This window comes from Drosophila subobscura, chromosome E, assembly GCF_008121235.1.
Source record: "Drosophila subobscura isolate 14011-0131.10 chromosome E, UCBerk_Dsub_1.0, whole genome shotgun sequence".
Taxonomy (NCBI): Eukaryota; Metazoa; Arthropoda; class Insecta; order Diptera; family Drosophilidae; genus Drosophila; species Drosophila subobscura.
In genome coordinates, this window is record NC_048531.1 from 2,708,962 (window position 1) to 2,725,125 (window position 16,164).

The following is a 16,164-nucleotide window of genomic DNA, read 5'->3' on the forward strand; positions in this document are numbered from 1 at the left end:
CTTCCCTTTTTCCCACAGCCTGAGCTACAGTTCCCAGCTCTAATTCGCAGGCCAACAGGCCAACAGGCAAACAGGCTTAACTGGCTCAACTATTTCTTAGTTAATGATTACATCATTATGCCCCCGCCCCCACACTCCTCTAGCAGGGGGGCTACAGTCGAAGCGCAGGCGCCTCATTTGGCTGGCGGGCGGCATTTCTCTCTGACGCCGCACTCAACTGGCTTTGGGTCTCTATAGCCTGCAGATTGAGCAGCCAACGGAGAAAGAAAACTCCAAACTAAAGCTGAAACCAAAAACCAAAATCAAAGACAAGCAGAAACTGGGCCAGCACCGAGACTTAAATCGAGCCTTAAGTTGTATAACATTTTCAATTAGCTGCAGCAAAAAAGTGAGTGCAGAAATGGGTTTTGATTGAAAGAATTTCCAAGTCAAATGGGACAAAAAGAAACTTTCAGCCTCAGGAGTGTTTCATACATTTTCATGAAAAGTGTATCGAAATCGAAGCTCCTCTACCTTATGGAATAACTAATGAATTTTCCATGCATGTCTTTTAATATCTACAAGTATCAGTTCAGCCCTCAGTTCTCTATGACATTTACTTGGCCTGTGAATGAGGGCAATGCAAGGGAAACCTTCCACAAAATGTTTGACATTTCCACACATCACTCGAAGGTGGTTCAGGCTTCTGCTTCCTTTGCCACCTTTTTTCTGACACGTTTTTTGTGGCCTTTTGTGGCTAATTCTCCTGGCGATAAATAAGCGTCAAGATGCAAAGATAACCAAACAACACAACACAGAAAAAGGAAAGGAGGAAAGCTGAGTTTTTATGCAAAAAGTCTAGCAGGAGAGAAAAAGAAAGGATTTCATTGTTGCTGTTCGTGTTCCTATTCCTATTCCTATTCGTAATCGGATTCGTTTTTGGATTCCTATTCCTGTTTGGGTTGTTATGGAGAGGTATGTAGTTACTTTGCTTTGTTTATGGCGAGACGCGTGAAATGCCAAGCGGTAGACGACGCGACCTTAGAGGAGAAGTGTGCTGAGTGTGTGCTGTCTGAAAAAGGATGTTGGCGGAGCAAAAACTATCATTTGTTTGCCGTTGTGGCAAGGTTGCTGGCTGCCTGCCACCGTGTTTGGCTATCCTTTGTGCTTTGCTGTGCTGTTCAGCACCTCGCGAAGGTCGCACGCAACTTTGCTCATAGGCAAATCAATCAAACTTGGGGCAAAAAGTACATAAATTCCAGCCAACTTTGCTGTCGGCTGTTGTTGGAGTTTATTGATTAGTTGTACACGAGAGGAAATGAGGGAAAATGTTGTGGGGAAAAGTGTGGCTAAGTGCGAATTACCCTGACTGCCTGACTGACTGACTGCCTGACTGGCGGTGTGACTCACCAGCGCCTTGCCATGGATTTAGTTATAATTATCCCAGTGGCAGTGCAGAACCACAACCCAAACCAAACCGATGACGAATCTGACGACTGCTCGCCTCGAGCCTGAGCTCGTTTCAATTTCCTTCATTGTTAATTAACCTTTTGACAGTTCAAATTATGTGCGAGACTTGTGGGACTTGTACATATGTGGGTCTGGGGAGTGCATTTCGCTGCTCTCTCTCTAGACAGAGTGAGTCAATCGTAGAGCCCAAGTGTGTTCGCTGTGTGGATCTGTTTTGATCAGATTTAATCAATGATTTGTTGCACTTTGCGGAATATTAATAGCTAACAAAGATCAGCGAATCACGACTTCCCCATCGGTGGTCTCTGTGCATTTGCATTCCCACAGAGATTTATTAGAAGCAGCTTAGAGGAAGAGAACAAAGAACATAGAGCTAGAGGGCTAGGGAGAGCGGGACAGAGACACAAATGGAGCCGCACGTCAGTCGATTGTCGCCTGTCGCCTGGTTTTGGGGCCGACTGGCCAACGACAGCGAGCCAAGTTACTGGGCAACGCGCCCAACATATCAATTAGGCAGATCGCGCTCAACTGGGGGAAGAAACTGGGCAACAAAACTGAGAAAAAAAGTATATAGAAAACTAAAACACAATGTTAAGCACGCGCTCATGCGTGCTGGTGCAGAAATCAAATCGATTCTGAACAGTTTCAGACTAGACGAAAGGGAAGGGGAATCGTCACCGGGAATGAGCGGTGTACACAAATGGTTAATCAGGAAGTTTACGTACAGGTGCCCGTGCACCTATAAAAAGTGTTTTATGCCAGCAGTCAGTCCCTTTACTCCCCACGTTTAGTTAATGCCTTTCGACTCTACATTAATTTATGCAAGTCTGTGGCAACCAAACGTGATTAGCTTCAGGTAGATAGTTAGATAGATAGGAAGATAGATCGAAGTGCAGACGTGCTTGCAGCTTTGGCAGTTTGTTGGATTTGTAAGTGGAAACTTGTGGTGGGGTAGCAGCCGTCATGACAAGCAATTAAGTGGCGATAAATATTTATAATAATTAGCTGGGAACAACAAGTTGTTCGCGGTGGAAGAAGATTCACAAAGCGGGAATTCTAGCAGAACTAAACCTAGTTCTGATCATTCTTCGAGATGAGGTCTTGCTCATTGGAAAGTTTAGAATGGAAATTCAATCATAATGAAATGCTTAGCTATCAGTAGTTGTCTTGGGAGAGCCTCTCCCCAGAGGGATTTGCCTATTAAGTCGAACGGAATGCATTTGAATCGATTAGCCGAGGGGGAGGACGGGCAGTCATCTCTCAATGGCGTGAGAGAGTTTCCCCTGCGGGCGGGTGCACAAGTCCACGTGTTCCATGGACCAATGTCACGAACGATAACGATAACGATAAACGGACTGCAATTAGCCAATGTGCAATGCATTTTCCGAAAGCCAGCAACAAAGGCTAAGGCCAGAGCCAGAGCCAGAGCCCAGCCAGACCAATATGTGAGTGGAATAAAAATTTGTGTTGACATGCGATGCGCGTGAGCCTGTTGCACAGTCACACATAGAGCCACATATCACATAGGTACATACATATGTACATGTGTATTTGTGCACATATAATATTGTTCAGGTTAGTGTAAAATTAAGTATAATTTCCGAATGCAGCCAACCCCAAAATCAACGCTCGCCTGAGCTCTGAACGCCTGGCACGTTTGTCATGCAAATCGGAAGTAAAGTTGGCAAAATTATATATAAAACACATACAGTAAGAGAGCTGGACAAAGCGGGTATCCCGTGCAGTTAACTGTCACCCCACCCCACCCCACCCCACCCTCTGTCCTGCTCTGTTATCACAAAAAATGAATCATTACGTGATTTTTTTCCTGCTAAATTTGTTGCTGAACTTCGGCGCCCTGTGCGCCCTTTCTCTGTTTTCATTCAAGTTTTTATTTTTATTTCAGAAATAAATTAATTATATGCCGCTGTTTTTGTTGTTGTTGCATAAATTGCAAACGAGTTGGAGAAACGTTCGATATAATTGTACAATTTGATGGAAATTATTCTGCAGCAGTTGGAAATCTCACAAACAGATTTTCTAATTGTTGAATCTATGAATTGTTTTGTGTTATTTACTCACCTCTGCCTGTGTGGTGGTGGAAACGGGTGCCGCCTGCACTGCCGCCAAAATGGACAGCAGGGTGCCTACGGCAATGAACACTGAACTTTGGCAGTTGGACATTTTGTTGCTGTTGGTGTTGGTGTTGGTGTTGGTGTTGGTAGTCGTTGTTATTCTCCTTCTAATTGTCATGTATAAAATTTCCACTTGCACTCGTGCTGGGGTGGGCGGTGGTGCGCACTTTGAACTTTATATCACTGCAAAATGGGAACAATGGGAAGGTGGAGAAAAGGTCAATTAATATTTCATAAAGGCAAAAAGGAGAGTAATAAAGCACCAGGCACAGACAGGCACAGACAGGCCCAGCCCAAGCCAGACCAGGCCAAGTACAAGTGCAAAAGGGCGAACGGAAGTCGTGTCCAACTCGTGCCACCAGATTTCCCCCTGCCAAGTGCCAACAGGTTGAATGTGGCAAATGTGGCACACATTCTCTCTGGCAGGCGGAACGACAAACGGAAGTTGCCGGCATATGGCCGGAGGGGCGCAGCACACGAAGACCTTCGTCTTTATAGTACTTGAAAGTCGTAGTAAAAAATAGTAAAACCTGAGTAGAAAATACACGAGTCGAGCCCTGGCAGGCTGGCTGGTAGGGCACTTGTGACGCTGCTCCTGACAAGCAGAAACTTAAACCTGATACCCTTTCGAAAGAGGAGAATAGAGCAACTAAAGAAGGTCTGTTAAGTTTATTGCTATACTTAACGCACATTTATGATTATTTCTGCCATCATCTTTATGAACTGAAAAGTGCCTTTCTTTTTGGGGACAACAAACTGAAAATCCAACTTTAGCACATCATTTATACGAGTCCGATTGGGCGTACACCTCTTATCGTCACAAATATTTGCAGAGGCTCTGTCCTAATCTCAGACGCAAGAGCATTACGGATTCGTTGAGCTGTCCTGTCGCCCGCCGTTGATAGGATAAATGTAGATAGAGCAAGACATGCGGTCATGCGGTCGGTGTCTGGCCAACTCTTGGACGCAATAAGCGTTTCGTGTAAGTTTAGACTCCAATTAGAATGTTATTTTGAGACGGTAAATACCAAGACGGCCGTAAGCGTAGAGGCAGCTCGACTTATTATGTGATATTTGGCTTGCTAAAAATAGTTTTACCCCGATGAGATGATGTTGACCTAGTCACGGCCACGAGACAAATGTCAGCGACAGTCGGCAACAGAATCGGACTAATACTTGGGCTTTATCAACGTTTATGTTTATGTTTATGGCGATGTTTACCGGCCGAGATCCGAGCTCGCCGGGATTTACCATGCCAGCATGCTGATCCGACTCAGGCATTCAACTCCTCCTGCGGGGAGAATCAGAGTGTGACATCAGCAGAAATGACAAGGGGGAAAAGTGCGATAAGTCATATCAGGTATGTGCCAAGAGGCAACGGTTAGGGTCTGCAAATATGGGATGATTGTACGTAGACTGGCACTCTATATACTCTATGGCTGGGCGGACACAATAACTCTCTTTTTATTCGGCAATTAGCGGCTTCATCTGCCCAAATGAGCCTATAAATCTACATATTTAGTACATATATAATAGATGTATTTGCGTTTACTCCATTGCTCACTCCCTCTCTCTGCGGTGAACTTGACTTATCTGATTGTAACAATTTTGGTTAAACAAATACCATAAACAATTTCCATTTTGGGCAAATGTTTCGCGCGGGTTGAAGGTCGCCCGTTGACAGTTTAAGGTTGGCTTCGTTTGGTTAACTCTGTTGATGGGTTTTTGGGTTGAAGGGTGGGGCTCTGGGTCGCCATAACAATGAACGCATTTCATTGTTTGTTAGATCAATAAGAGCGAAATTTGAGTGCCTGAAAATTGCATTATGCGCGAAAGTTTTGCCTGCCTGCGGCTTATAAATAGCATTACGTATACGACATGTGGAGCATGTGCGAGTGTATGTGTGTGTGCAGGCGCCTGAAGTGGGTCATAATAAAGAGTTCGCTTAAAGGTTTGCCGATAAGCTTGATTTGGCCAACTGCTTCAACCGGTTTCTCTTTCCTCTCAAAATTTCATCTGACTCGAAGTTCTTTCATCCAGAAATGTGTGACTCAAACTTGCTGTAGTTGTTGTTGCTTGGCATCTAATTAGATGCAAAAAAGAGCAAATAAAAGCCACAAATTTCTAATAGATTCTAACCAGTTTGGCCCAGGTCTTGGCACTGACGTCTTTCGGTGTTTGTAAAATACCCTCGCATTACTCAACTCGACACTAAATTCCACTTGATTCTAGCCTTTTGGCGTTGTTCACCTTATCAGCCGACATTTTCCCCCAACAAGAGCCCGTGCCCACAGTGCATACGCGATAAGATATGATTGGGTTCGGTTTTGGCTGGGAGTTATGCTCGCGCCCAAGTGGTTTAACAATTATTTGTTGGTGTATGAGTCGCGTCCACACGCCGAAATCAATAATAAAATATGTGTCCGAGGTGTTCAGAACTTGACCTTAGTGATATGGCGCCCAACTAGCTTTCGATTGTGCAAGAAAACTCATTACGAAATGAAAATCCGAACTGGAATCGAAATCGAATTCAAGTTCACTTCCAAGTGGAGTGCATACAGCTGGGGCACTGGGGAATTAGGCCTGGTTAATGGGCTGGTGGGGGATGGGTGGGGAGGGGAGGGTTGATTTATCAGTTTGGTCTCTTTTCTTGACCTTTCAATTGAGTGTGCGTTCGCGTGTGCGAGTGCGTGTGGGATGGGCTCTGTGGATGGTAGTTTCTGCTGGCGGCACTCGATGCAGTCACAGATCATTGAACTATTATTTGCTGCCTTTGTTGGCTGCTTGCAACACTTACAAATTAATTAATTAGCTTTTTGTTGCTTTTGTTGTATGTTGCTGTAGCTGCTGCTGCTGCTGTCGTCGTCGTTGTTTCCACTGCGTTATTCCGCTGTGGGCGTTTTCGTCAGCTCTGGATGTGTCGTTGTTTATTATTTATTATTGCGCCAGTGAGCCAATCCTTTTGTCTCTACTTTTGTCTCTTTATGTCTGGCTCTGGCTCTGGATCTGGACGAGAAACTGCACTAATTGCTCGCTGTCATTTTCCGGCTATTGTATTTCCGCAAAAAACAAAACTCAAAACTCAAAACTCAAAACTGAACCGTGAACCGATTCACTTTTCGATACGGTCTTTCCGTTCGTCTTCTCTTGAAATATTTTCAAACGTTTTCAATACTCGTTACTCGTCGTTGGATTCTTGAACTCGAACTTCGTTTCGGTCTCTCGCCGCTAAACGCACACACAACACATCCGCTCTGGGCAACGCGCAAAAAACAAGTGATCTTCGGACAGCGTCGGGAGCCAACGACAACGACTGCTCTGCTGTGCGCTGCGCTGCGCTGCTCGCTTCGATCGCTCGTGGGAGAGCTTTTGGAAGCTTTGGCGCAACGCACGCAGCTCGACGCTTAGCAGAGCGCTGTTCGCGGCTATGCTAGCAGCTGAGTGTGCGGTGTGGGGATTCCGTTGCTGTGGTGGGGGGTGGTGTTAAACCTGTTGCCAATAATCGAAGTTGCTCTCCCCCTTTGCCCTCGCCCTGCCGCTCGCACTCACTGTCTCTGCGGGAGGGGGGAATGAGTAACGCGTTTTCTTGGAATCATCAACATGTGTCATACGTCGCCGCCGGATCGGGTCCAGCAGAGACAGAGACAGAGGCAGCAGCAGCCGCCGCAGAAGCCCCTCCACAGTGGCGATTGACAGTTTATCTTGAAGTTTAGCATTCCCCCTCCCCCGTCCCTGGGTAAACTGTAAAACTGAAGAGCTTTTGTTACTCAAAATTCGCTTGCAGTTTCTGTTGAATTTCCGTTGTGGTGGTTACGCCCCTCAATCGGTTCACGCCTATTGGCAAAATTTATGAATGAATCTCCGCTTTGGTATCCCCCGGTACCAATCGATTTCTTAATGAATGAATGAATGAACGAATGAGTAATGCGTAAGCAAATAAGCTTTTCGGGTGTGCTAATTAACCCATTCCTTGGCACACGCCTGTCTGGCAACAAGATCTTTTCGAATGTGTTCCTAGAACCCAATAAGTAATAAAAGTTCGTGCAGTACTATTCCATCCTCCCATTGCCAGCAATTGTGTGCAATTGCAGTGACTCATCTGTCTACACGTAAATTGGTACCTACAGCAGTGCAAAAAATATCTAATAATCTCAGATGAGACAATTGTGTACAGACCTAAGGTTCAGTTGGACCTTGCAGCTGCCAGATAAAGAGCAGTTCACTTCTAAATTATACACTCGTTTAATAATTGACATTTTAGCATACCCTAGCAGTGGGTATTATGATTTGTAACAACGAAAACGCCATAAAGTATCACATAGTTCAACGATCCATGCCTCGCAAGGGTATCTGTAGATTCGCTCCACACTGCCAGCGCATCTCCCTTTATTCTTAACGATTCACACAACAAGACGTGGAGCGACACAAAGCTTGGGCTGATTTTGCCATTTATTCATGGACCAACTGGAACTGGCCTGGCCTTCTTCCCTTCCACCCCCTGCCGCTGCTTCGACTCTCTGCTGTTCTGGGCTCACTTTATCCATGTCCATGCAATATTCTCTGGTGTGCCTGCTGTTATGGCCATGGACAAGTTGTCGTACCCCGCCTGCTGTGATGCAGTTTCCAGTTGGTGTCCTCCCCCTGCCGTCACCGCCTCGCCACATAGGAACAATGAAATATTTATGGGCTTCTTCTGCCTTTAATGACAACTATTTATGGTATTTTTAGACCACTCTCCTCACCCCTCAGCACCGCAGCTCATCGAGTTTGTTGGCTTCGATCGAAGAGAAATGAACTTTTTCGAATTAAAGTTTGCATTGAAAATGGCCTTTTGAACTGTGGATGATGAAGCGAATCAAACCAAGCAGAACAAATACATATGTATGTATGTGTGTGTGTGTTTAAAATTGTCATATAGATTAGAAAGATAATGCTAATTGTATACATTTGTATATGCATCTGAACAGTATGTATTGGATGGAGTCTATGGCTTGACTTTGAGTGCGAAAAAAATATTTCTAAAACTCAATCACGTCACGGTCAGGCTGGATACTCGTTTGGCAAGCAATATATGAAATATTCGATGTACCCATAATTATATTCATACACACAAACATACAAATGTACAGACATATGTACACTTGTATGTACGGGTATGTCAATATCTCCCTCTCTCTTTCTATGTTTTGTCTGGCCTATGAATTAGAATTGTACAATGCGTCTACGTACGTGATGATTGTTTATTGGGGCTGGAACAACAGGCAAACAATCGGCCAATGTCAAATGGGAGGCATACAAGAAAAGATCAAAACATTTCTCTGTGCTCAATAGTGAAGATCCCATGCCAGTCCCCACTCCATGGAGGAGACTACCCCGGAGAGTGAGTGACTCACCACTTACCACTAAATACACTCAGAAAACTTTCGTTAATTGAGCAAACACACAATTTGCATAAATAATCAAGGCGCCTGCACGGGTGGGTATTGCACAAAAAGTTTTTAAATTTGTCTTCAACTTTATCACTCGGTTATCTTGTAGCCGATTGCGATTAGATCTTGGTGTAGTTAGATAAGAGGGTAAGGGCAATCGCACACTCACACACACACTTACACACACTGCCTCACACTGGCTACGCTTGCGGAATATTCACTTTATTCACTCTGCATATTCGAACATTCGTACGACTCAAACCGTTAATCCCAAGTCGTTTGCTGGCAGAGGACGAGCGGCGCGACCGTTTCAAAGCACGTTCCGTAAACGACTCGCTGTGGCAGACGCTACTTCTACTTCTGCTTCTGCTTCTGCTTTTGTGGTGGCAGCGAAAATATGTCTGCTGCTACCTCTGCTGTATGCGTGTGTGTGAGTGTGTCTAATGGTTATAACTAAACCTGTACCTGCACCTATACTTTGTGCCTATGAATGCCCCCTTGTGGCTGTGTCTGTGTCTTTTCCTATTTACGAGTCACGCGAATAGCAATAATAAAGTACCACACATACACGAACGAACACCCATAAGTCCTAGTTTTGGTGGTTGGAAAATAGTGCCCAGCCCTTCCCTGCCGCCCGCCCTCTGCATACGATTAAAAAGCAACAGGAGCACCAGACGACAAAAGCTCTTCCTCTAGCTCTAGCCAGCAGCTAGCCCAAAGCAGAACATGACAGAACAGAACTCACCACAAGCTTGCTCCTTCTTTCGCTGTTAGAACGCGCTGTTGTCTAGCTGTTAGCACGCACTGTTGTCTGGCTGTTAGCCAACTGTTAACGATGATTCACTCGAGGGCGATTTGCTCTGCTCTCGCGATTTGTCTAACGAAAAGCTCTACGCGCAGCGGAAGCACAAACAAACAGACTTTTTTCGCGTTTTTTAAATGTAATACAACTTAATGAAATTCGTATTTTGTAATTCGTTTAATGATATGCCTTGCTGCAGCCGTCCACCTGCTGCTGTAACTGCAAGTTCGTTGTGCGTTTTTTGTTTGTGCTAGACTGAGGTCCAGAGCGCTCGGCTTAGATTCTTTTATATGGCCCGGGGCGCAAGGCAGATCAGTACGAGACGAACCCGAGCCGCTCCGATCCGATCCGATGCGGCAATCGCTCAGCTGAGTTTGACGCCCGCGTCCTTCCCTGTCAACACATCCCCCGTTCTGGTGCATAGTGAGCATAGTGGGACATAGTGGGGCATAGTGGGGCATAGTGGGGCATAGTGGGGCTGGGATCTTCCTCGTTTAGTTCGAATGCCGCGAGCTCAAACATATAACGGGAAGCGCTCACGCATTTCTCCCTGATCCCGTTTTATCAATGCGATGATGAGTCACGCGACCGCCCTGAGTTCGAGCCTAAGCGATAAGACCGCCAAGAGGACAGAATTGCGTAAGTCAGCATCTACATATACCGGAGTATCCCAGTATCTGTATCTTCTGTGCGAAGTTCAAGCTGAATCATTTGAAATGCACGCCGGCGCCGCACCGCCACTTTCCTCTGTTTCGTTCGATTCATTCTGTTTGGGATTCTGATTCGTTTCGTTGCGATGCTAAATTTCATTTTATATTGTTCTTATATTTTGATTTATACGCACACAAACGTGCTGGAATGCCGTCCTCTCGGTCTCTTCCTCTATCCACCCGCAATCCACTCCCTCGCCTACCCCCAGCGGAGGGGCTGGTAATGTCTTCTTTTGTATGCGAGCTGCTATTAAACCTCTCGAACAAATAAACTAAGGATTTTAGATACAAAAGAAAGAGAGATACAAATGCAAGCAGGAAGTCTGATTGATTGACTGATGGCTGGATAAGCGGGGAGGTTGGCACTCCTTATCAGCATATCAATCAATCGGATGTGCTTCAAATGGACTCCATTCAATATAGAATTTCATTACAATATTCTGAATTTCTCTGTTTTACTAGTAGCAGAGAGAAATATGGGAGTTCGTTCCACTGACCGAAATGTGGCCAGGAGTGCCCCCATATATAAAGACCTACCAGTCAGCAGGTTTAGCTCGTTGTTCAAGATACTCCTTGTGGCGTTTCCTAGACATAAATATATGGCTACGCATCTGCTCTGCCACAAAAGATAATGAAAGACAAATAATGTTATAGCCCGACCTTGACTTCTCTCGCAACCTGCCTGTTCCAGCCATCTTTTGTCTGAATCTTGGCTGGATTAAGCGACTGCAGTTGTCTACGTCCTACGTGTTGTGGTCGCAGGACACACCCTGGTGTCTCACATCCACCCTGGACACACACACACACCCTGGAGACTAGTCTGGGTTAACCCTTTCGATCAATGGCAAGCCCCACAAGTGCAGAAGTTATGTTATGGCTTGTGTTTGTATTGTGTTTCGGCATCGCATCTGGCGGCCTGACTATCCCCACAGTTCTAAGAAATCTCTTGAGTAATGCCATCACCCGAAAATGAAATTTAAAAACAAAAGCAGACCACTGCCAGCAAAGGCTATGCAAACGGCAAACGTGCAATGCAAATGAATAAACCAACCAGCCACACCGAGCAAAGAAAACAGATAATACGAGTATAATATTTTTATTGTTTCTTTATTTTCACTCGAGTGCTGCCCACTGACTCACAAGTCTTTCGCTTGGATTCCAGCAGCAGCCCTCTCCCGAGTACAATCATACGGAGAAAAGGCATGGATAGACGACATTTGGTTTAAATTTCATCCGAATCGACATGCCAGAAGAGCCAAGCAAGCCATGGAGAGGGACAGACAGACAGACAGACGACGATTTTGATTCTCAAAACAGATGTCCATGTCCATGTCAAGCTCGATGCTCGATGGTCGCTTCTCGATGCTCCATGTTCGTCGCTACTGACCCTCTCCGGCGACCGGGGCTGTCATTCACCAGTTGATAAAAATCCAATAAAAAAGCTACAACTTTTTTTTTAATTTGCATGCTACATAAAAACTGCAGTCCTAGGGCGGGAAGAGGCGAGTGGGAAAGCAAGAGGAAATACATTCGAAATGTGACAAATGGCTGAAAATAGAATAGATTCCCATAATGCATTTATTGTAACCGAAGGCAACAATTTCCTCGAGGCTTTTGACTAAGTTCCGCTGTGAAAATATGCTAACATCTTATCTAGGATAAATAATAAGGCTCGTGCTTATTAGGTACTTACAAAAGTACTCCTCTCTCCTCCATACATTTCTTCCATTCATCTCCAACTGAATAGCTCAGAGCTCCGTCCTTTTCCTTTCTTGACTTACCATAGCGAAGCGCCCAAAGACCTTTGTACAATCAGCAATCATTTTATGACTTTTAGCTATAAAATTAATAATTCTGTTTTGTTTAAATTATTAGCATTGCAAACACGTTCACACGAGGTCAACGAACGCGACTGCGCAAAGAGCTTTAACAGCAGAAGAAAAAAATACAGAAAATACATAGAAATAAAACAAACAAAATCAAAAATATCCAAAAAATTGACGACTAAAATGCCAGCCACGACGACGTTGAACGGCCAATGGTCGATGGTCAGTGGTCCCTGGTGGCAAGCCGCGCTTGGGCCGCTGCACAATTACCAAAACAAAGAGTTGGCAGGAGGCAAACATAAACGTAAACACGTGGATTGTTCGCAGCTATTTGCATTTGTCAAATAAAAATACACAGTTGGCAGCTTCAATCAAGTATTCGGGCTGCAGTTCTTTTGTGTTCTCTCAAGCCGAGTTAGGTGACCTTTCTGTCGGGGCTTATCGAAATGCAAAAAATGCAAACGAGGGAAATTCAATTAAATTCGCATCTGCATCTTCACTTCCTTCCATTGTTGAGGCCATAACTTTCGATGGATGTCCTTTTCCTGGTTCAATGGAATGCCAATATTTATATTGGCTATATTTTATTTAATTGCTCATACGCCGCATGTGCAACCCCTCCCCCCAACAGCATGAGCAGCGAGACAACAACGGCGGAAAGCGACCAGAAAATTGCCATCATATTTCTGATTGTCTTGTTGCGTCGTCGGACTCCTCTTTGGCATTCGCTGCACGTTCAGCATGCCGCATCACGTATTAATGAGTGCTGTCGCCCCCCGCCACTCTCTCTCCCCTCTCGGCAGCCACACCCACACCCACTGCTGACATCCTTGAGGCTGGAATAATACTTATTGCACTCGTGTAGCGCCGTGTAGACAAACAGTTATGGCATTTAATGGCTAAAGAAAACATGGATCCAGCCGTTGCCATTGGAAACCAACAAGAAAGCAATCAAGAGCCAAAAGAATCAACTGCCGCACCACTTGAGGCTCAAGCCCAGACTCTGGCGTGGGTGTTGTTCCCCAGTGATACAGACGGGATGAGTGTGTTGGCAAATAATACTTCAGTTTATATTCATTGCAAAGTTGGAATTGTTTATTGCACTTGGTGAAAACCGCTGATTAAATGCATGTCGATTGTCCCACGGCAGCACTTCCGCTGCTGCTGCTGCGGAAGAGCCTTGCTCAATAGCCAAAGAAGTTGAAGCCGCAGAGCAGCTTATCCGGCCTGCGTATACGCAATATGCCAAACTGGAAGACAGACATATCATCCGCCGTATTCATGTCCAGTGTCATCAGCTTCTCGGCGGCCAGGGGATGCCAAGAGCCGAATGTACAGGCGGCATTCATCTGCACCACAAAACACAAAGGAAAACATAACAGAATCAATAGCTGAATGGAAACTCTGCTGTGTGCTGTGTGGTGTGTGGCTCTACCTCCTTGCTGTAGTAGTGGCAGCGTCCATTGAGTCGCGTGGAGGGAATATACTCAACAAAGTCGACCTGCGGACAATGGGGCAAGAGCAAAGCCAGACCTGCAACCAATACAGTGCGCAAATTCTTTAAGAACAAAAGCGAAATGCTCACTCACCAATGAAACCCGAACTGGGGGGATTACGTCGAATGGAACGGTTGCCGGCAAACATCTGCAGCGTCTGCCATAGGCGCCACACGGAATGGGGATCGATGAGGAAGGCTCGCGACTTGGGATGGCGACGCCTGTAGATCTCGTAGTTGGTGAACAAATCGTAGTCCGAGCTGGTGAGCCAGTCCTCCAGTGTGCCATTGTACTTGCCCGGGTCCCAGGCGGCGATCGTCACATTCCGAAAGATGGGTGCGTGGGCAAAGTCGAACTCGGGCTTGGTGACCACCTAAGAGGCAAACAGTTGGGGGGAGGAGGATCACTGCAAATGCAATTGGCTGGTGCAAGTGCGGAACTGGGTTGTGATTGCGTGGTGCGGGGTGCGGGGTGCGGGGTGCGGAGTGCGGGTTCGGAGCCACCTACTTGAGAATTCACCACACGAATTGTGGTTTTGCTGCCAACATCCACCTCGTGTCCTTGCGTCGGTGCATGATTGAATCTCATCACAATGTCGTGCGTGTCTGGGAGCGAAACAAATGTAAATTGAAATTGAAATTGGAATTGGAGTAGACGTAGACGTGGACTGGTCATGAGCGATTCTTCCGACTCATTGTGCATGCGTGCAGTTCGCTGTTCCTCCTGCTTACCGATGAAGCGACCCAGCTTGGAGCCTGCCAGGGAGCCCGCGCTGGAGACAATCGCGCAGGTCTTGATGTTCTTGATGTTGCGAAAGAGTTTCTGGCGCGGAAAGAGTCGGCCGAAGGGCATCTTGTCAAAGGGAGCATCTTTGCGGCGGAGCACTCGCACGCCCGCTTCCATGACCAGACAGGTGGACGGATAGTACTGCTCCTCGAAGCTATCCCCGAACACGGGCTTGTAGTCCACGTGGTAGGGATTGGGGTGCGAATCGTTGAGCGACTCGCTCATGGACTTTTCGAACGTCTGCACAATGCGCTGGCGGAACTGCTGCGTCTTGTTGTGGCACTGATCCGAGTACTTGTCGTGGCACATGTACAGCTTGGGGCTAAGCGTGAGCTTCGTGTTCTTGGAGACCTTCAGCCGCGGATGGGGCGCCAGCTTCGAGGAGTTAATGGCCGGACTCTCGCGGCTCTCCACAACGAACTTTTCATTGGGATTCCATCGCACATGGAACACACTGCGCGGCTGTCTGCGTTCACTTCCTGCTGTAGAATCGAATTATTTTTGCAATTACTTTGCGCAAACGCTTTTCCCCGGCATACGCACCTCGCACTCGCGGCTCCGCGGCATTCGACTCTGCCGCAGCGGGTTCGTGTCTCGGCTGAGCTTTCGTGGCGCCGATTTGTACGCTCTGAATTATTAAAGCGGCGCTCAGAAGCAGGACGCCGAGTAGGGTCTGACACTGACCCGACAATGCGCGCCTCACTTGCCACATTTTCCACTCATAATACGCACCTCTCCGCAGTGATTTCAATTAATATTTAAGTAAAAAAGCTGCAGGAAATGGAAGTATTATATTAAAATATATTTGCCACATTTTGGTGCTCATAAATGATTCGAAGACTCGCAGCAAAAATGGGGGGAGTAGGCATAAAAGGCATCGTTTCGCTAATACTTTCTCTCTTGTCTCTTTCAATTTGCATATTAGTCGTGTCTGCTGCTATGTCAGTTTCAGTTAACTTTGACTTTTCACTCACACACAACTGATCTGAGTTGGAAACCATGTCGCTGTCAGTTCCCACACAATAATTTCGCAAGCAGATTTGTTTGGCCAACATTCGAATGGACAGATTTGCAGTCACAGGTAATTTTGCTGGTCTTTTTCGACTCATTTTCTGGCTGGTTCTGGTTGGGTGGCGCCAAAAAGCATGCAATACAAAACCGCAAACAAAACATTACCCACACAGAGGCAGAGGCACAGCCACTGGCAAATTAACTAGCGGGGAAAACACGTGAGGGAGGGCGGCACAAACAATACTGGGGGCACAAGTGTGTGTTGACCGTTAACCGTTAACCGTTGGGTAGCGCCGCACTTTAATGGTTGGCAAATATTTAGCCAGAGGAAAACACAAACACGCGACACACACGCACACACACCTGTAAATGTACATGTGTATGTAGGTATGTATACCGCCAAAAACGCGTTCACAGGCGGCGGCACGCGCAAAAGTTCGCAAAAATTACCGCTTAAATGGCGCTTACATCCGTTTCGCATCCGCTGCTCGAACTTTCCCTTTCGCCAGTCGAAACGAAT

The 16,164-nt window shown here is 46.2% G+C and overlaps 2 protein-coding genes across 9 annotated transcripts in view; both read right to left on the reverse strand.

Moving 5' to 3' along the window:
* LOC117890916 (matrix metalloproteinase-14) overlaps positions 1-9,166 on the reverse strand; it is a 30,350-nt gene extending 21,184 nt beyond the window's left edge. For 7 of the 8 annotated variants that reach the window (XM_034796040.1, XM_034796043.1, XM_034796042.1 and 4 more), the window contains exons 1-2: positions 6,382-6,860; positions 3,532-3,767 (exon numbers count right to left, since the gene is read on the reverse strand). In XM_034796040.1, the coding sequence (XP_034651931.1) occupies positions 3,532-3,702 (171 nt within the window). In that variant the 5' untranslated portion in view covers positions 3,703-3,767; positions 6,382-6,860. Of the gene's footprint in view, positions 1-3,531; positions 3,768-6,381; positions 6,861-8,984 lie in introns of those variants that run through there. The other variant, XM_034796039.1, reaches the window with a different exon arrangement.
* A 4,269-nt stretch (positions 9,167-13,435) lies between these two features.
* Positions 13,436-15,391, reverse strand: LOC117890274 (beta-galactoside alpha-2,6-sialyltransferase 1). Its single transcript, XM_034795033.1, has 6 exons — positions 15,177-15,391; positions 14,579-15,115; positions 14,355-14,452; positions 13,941-14,220; positions 13,787-13,884; positions 13,436-13,700 (listed from the first exon to the last, which is right to left on the reverse strand). The coding sequence occupies exons 1-6, from the start codon at positions 15,343-15,345 to the stop codon at positions 13,536-13,538; spliced, it is 1,347 nt and encodes a 448-aa protein (XP_034650924.1). The 5' UTR covers positions 15,346-15,391; the 3' UTR covers positions 13,436-13,535.
* Positions 15,392-16,164: the final 773 nt, after the last annotated feature.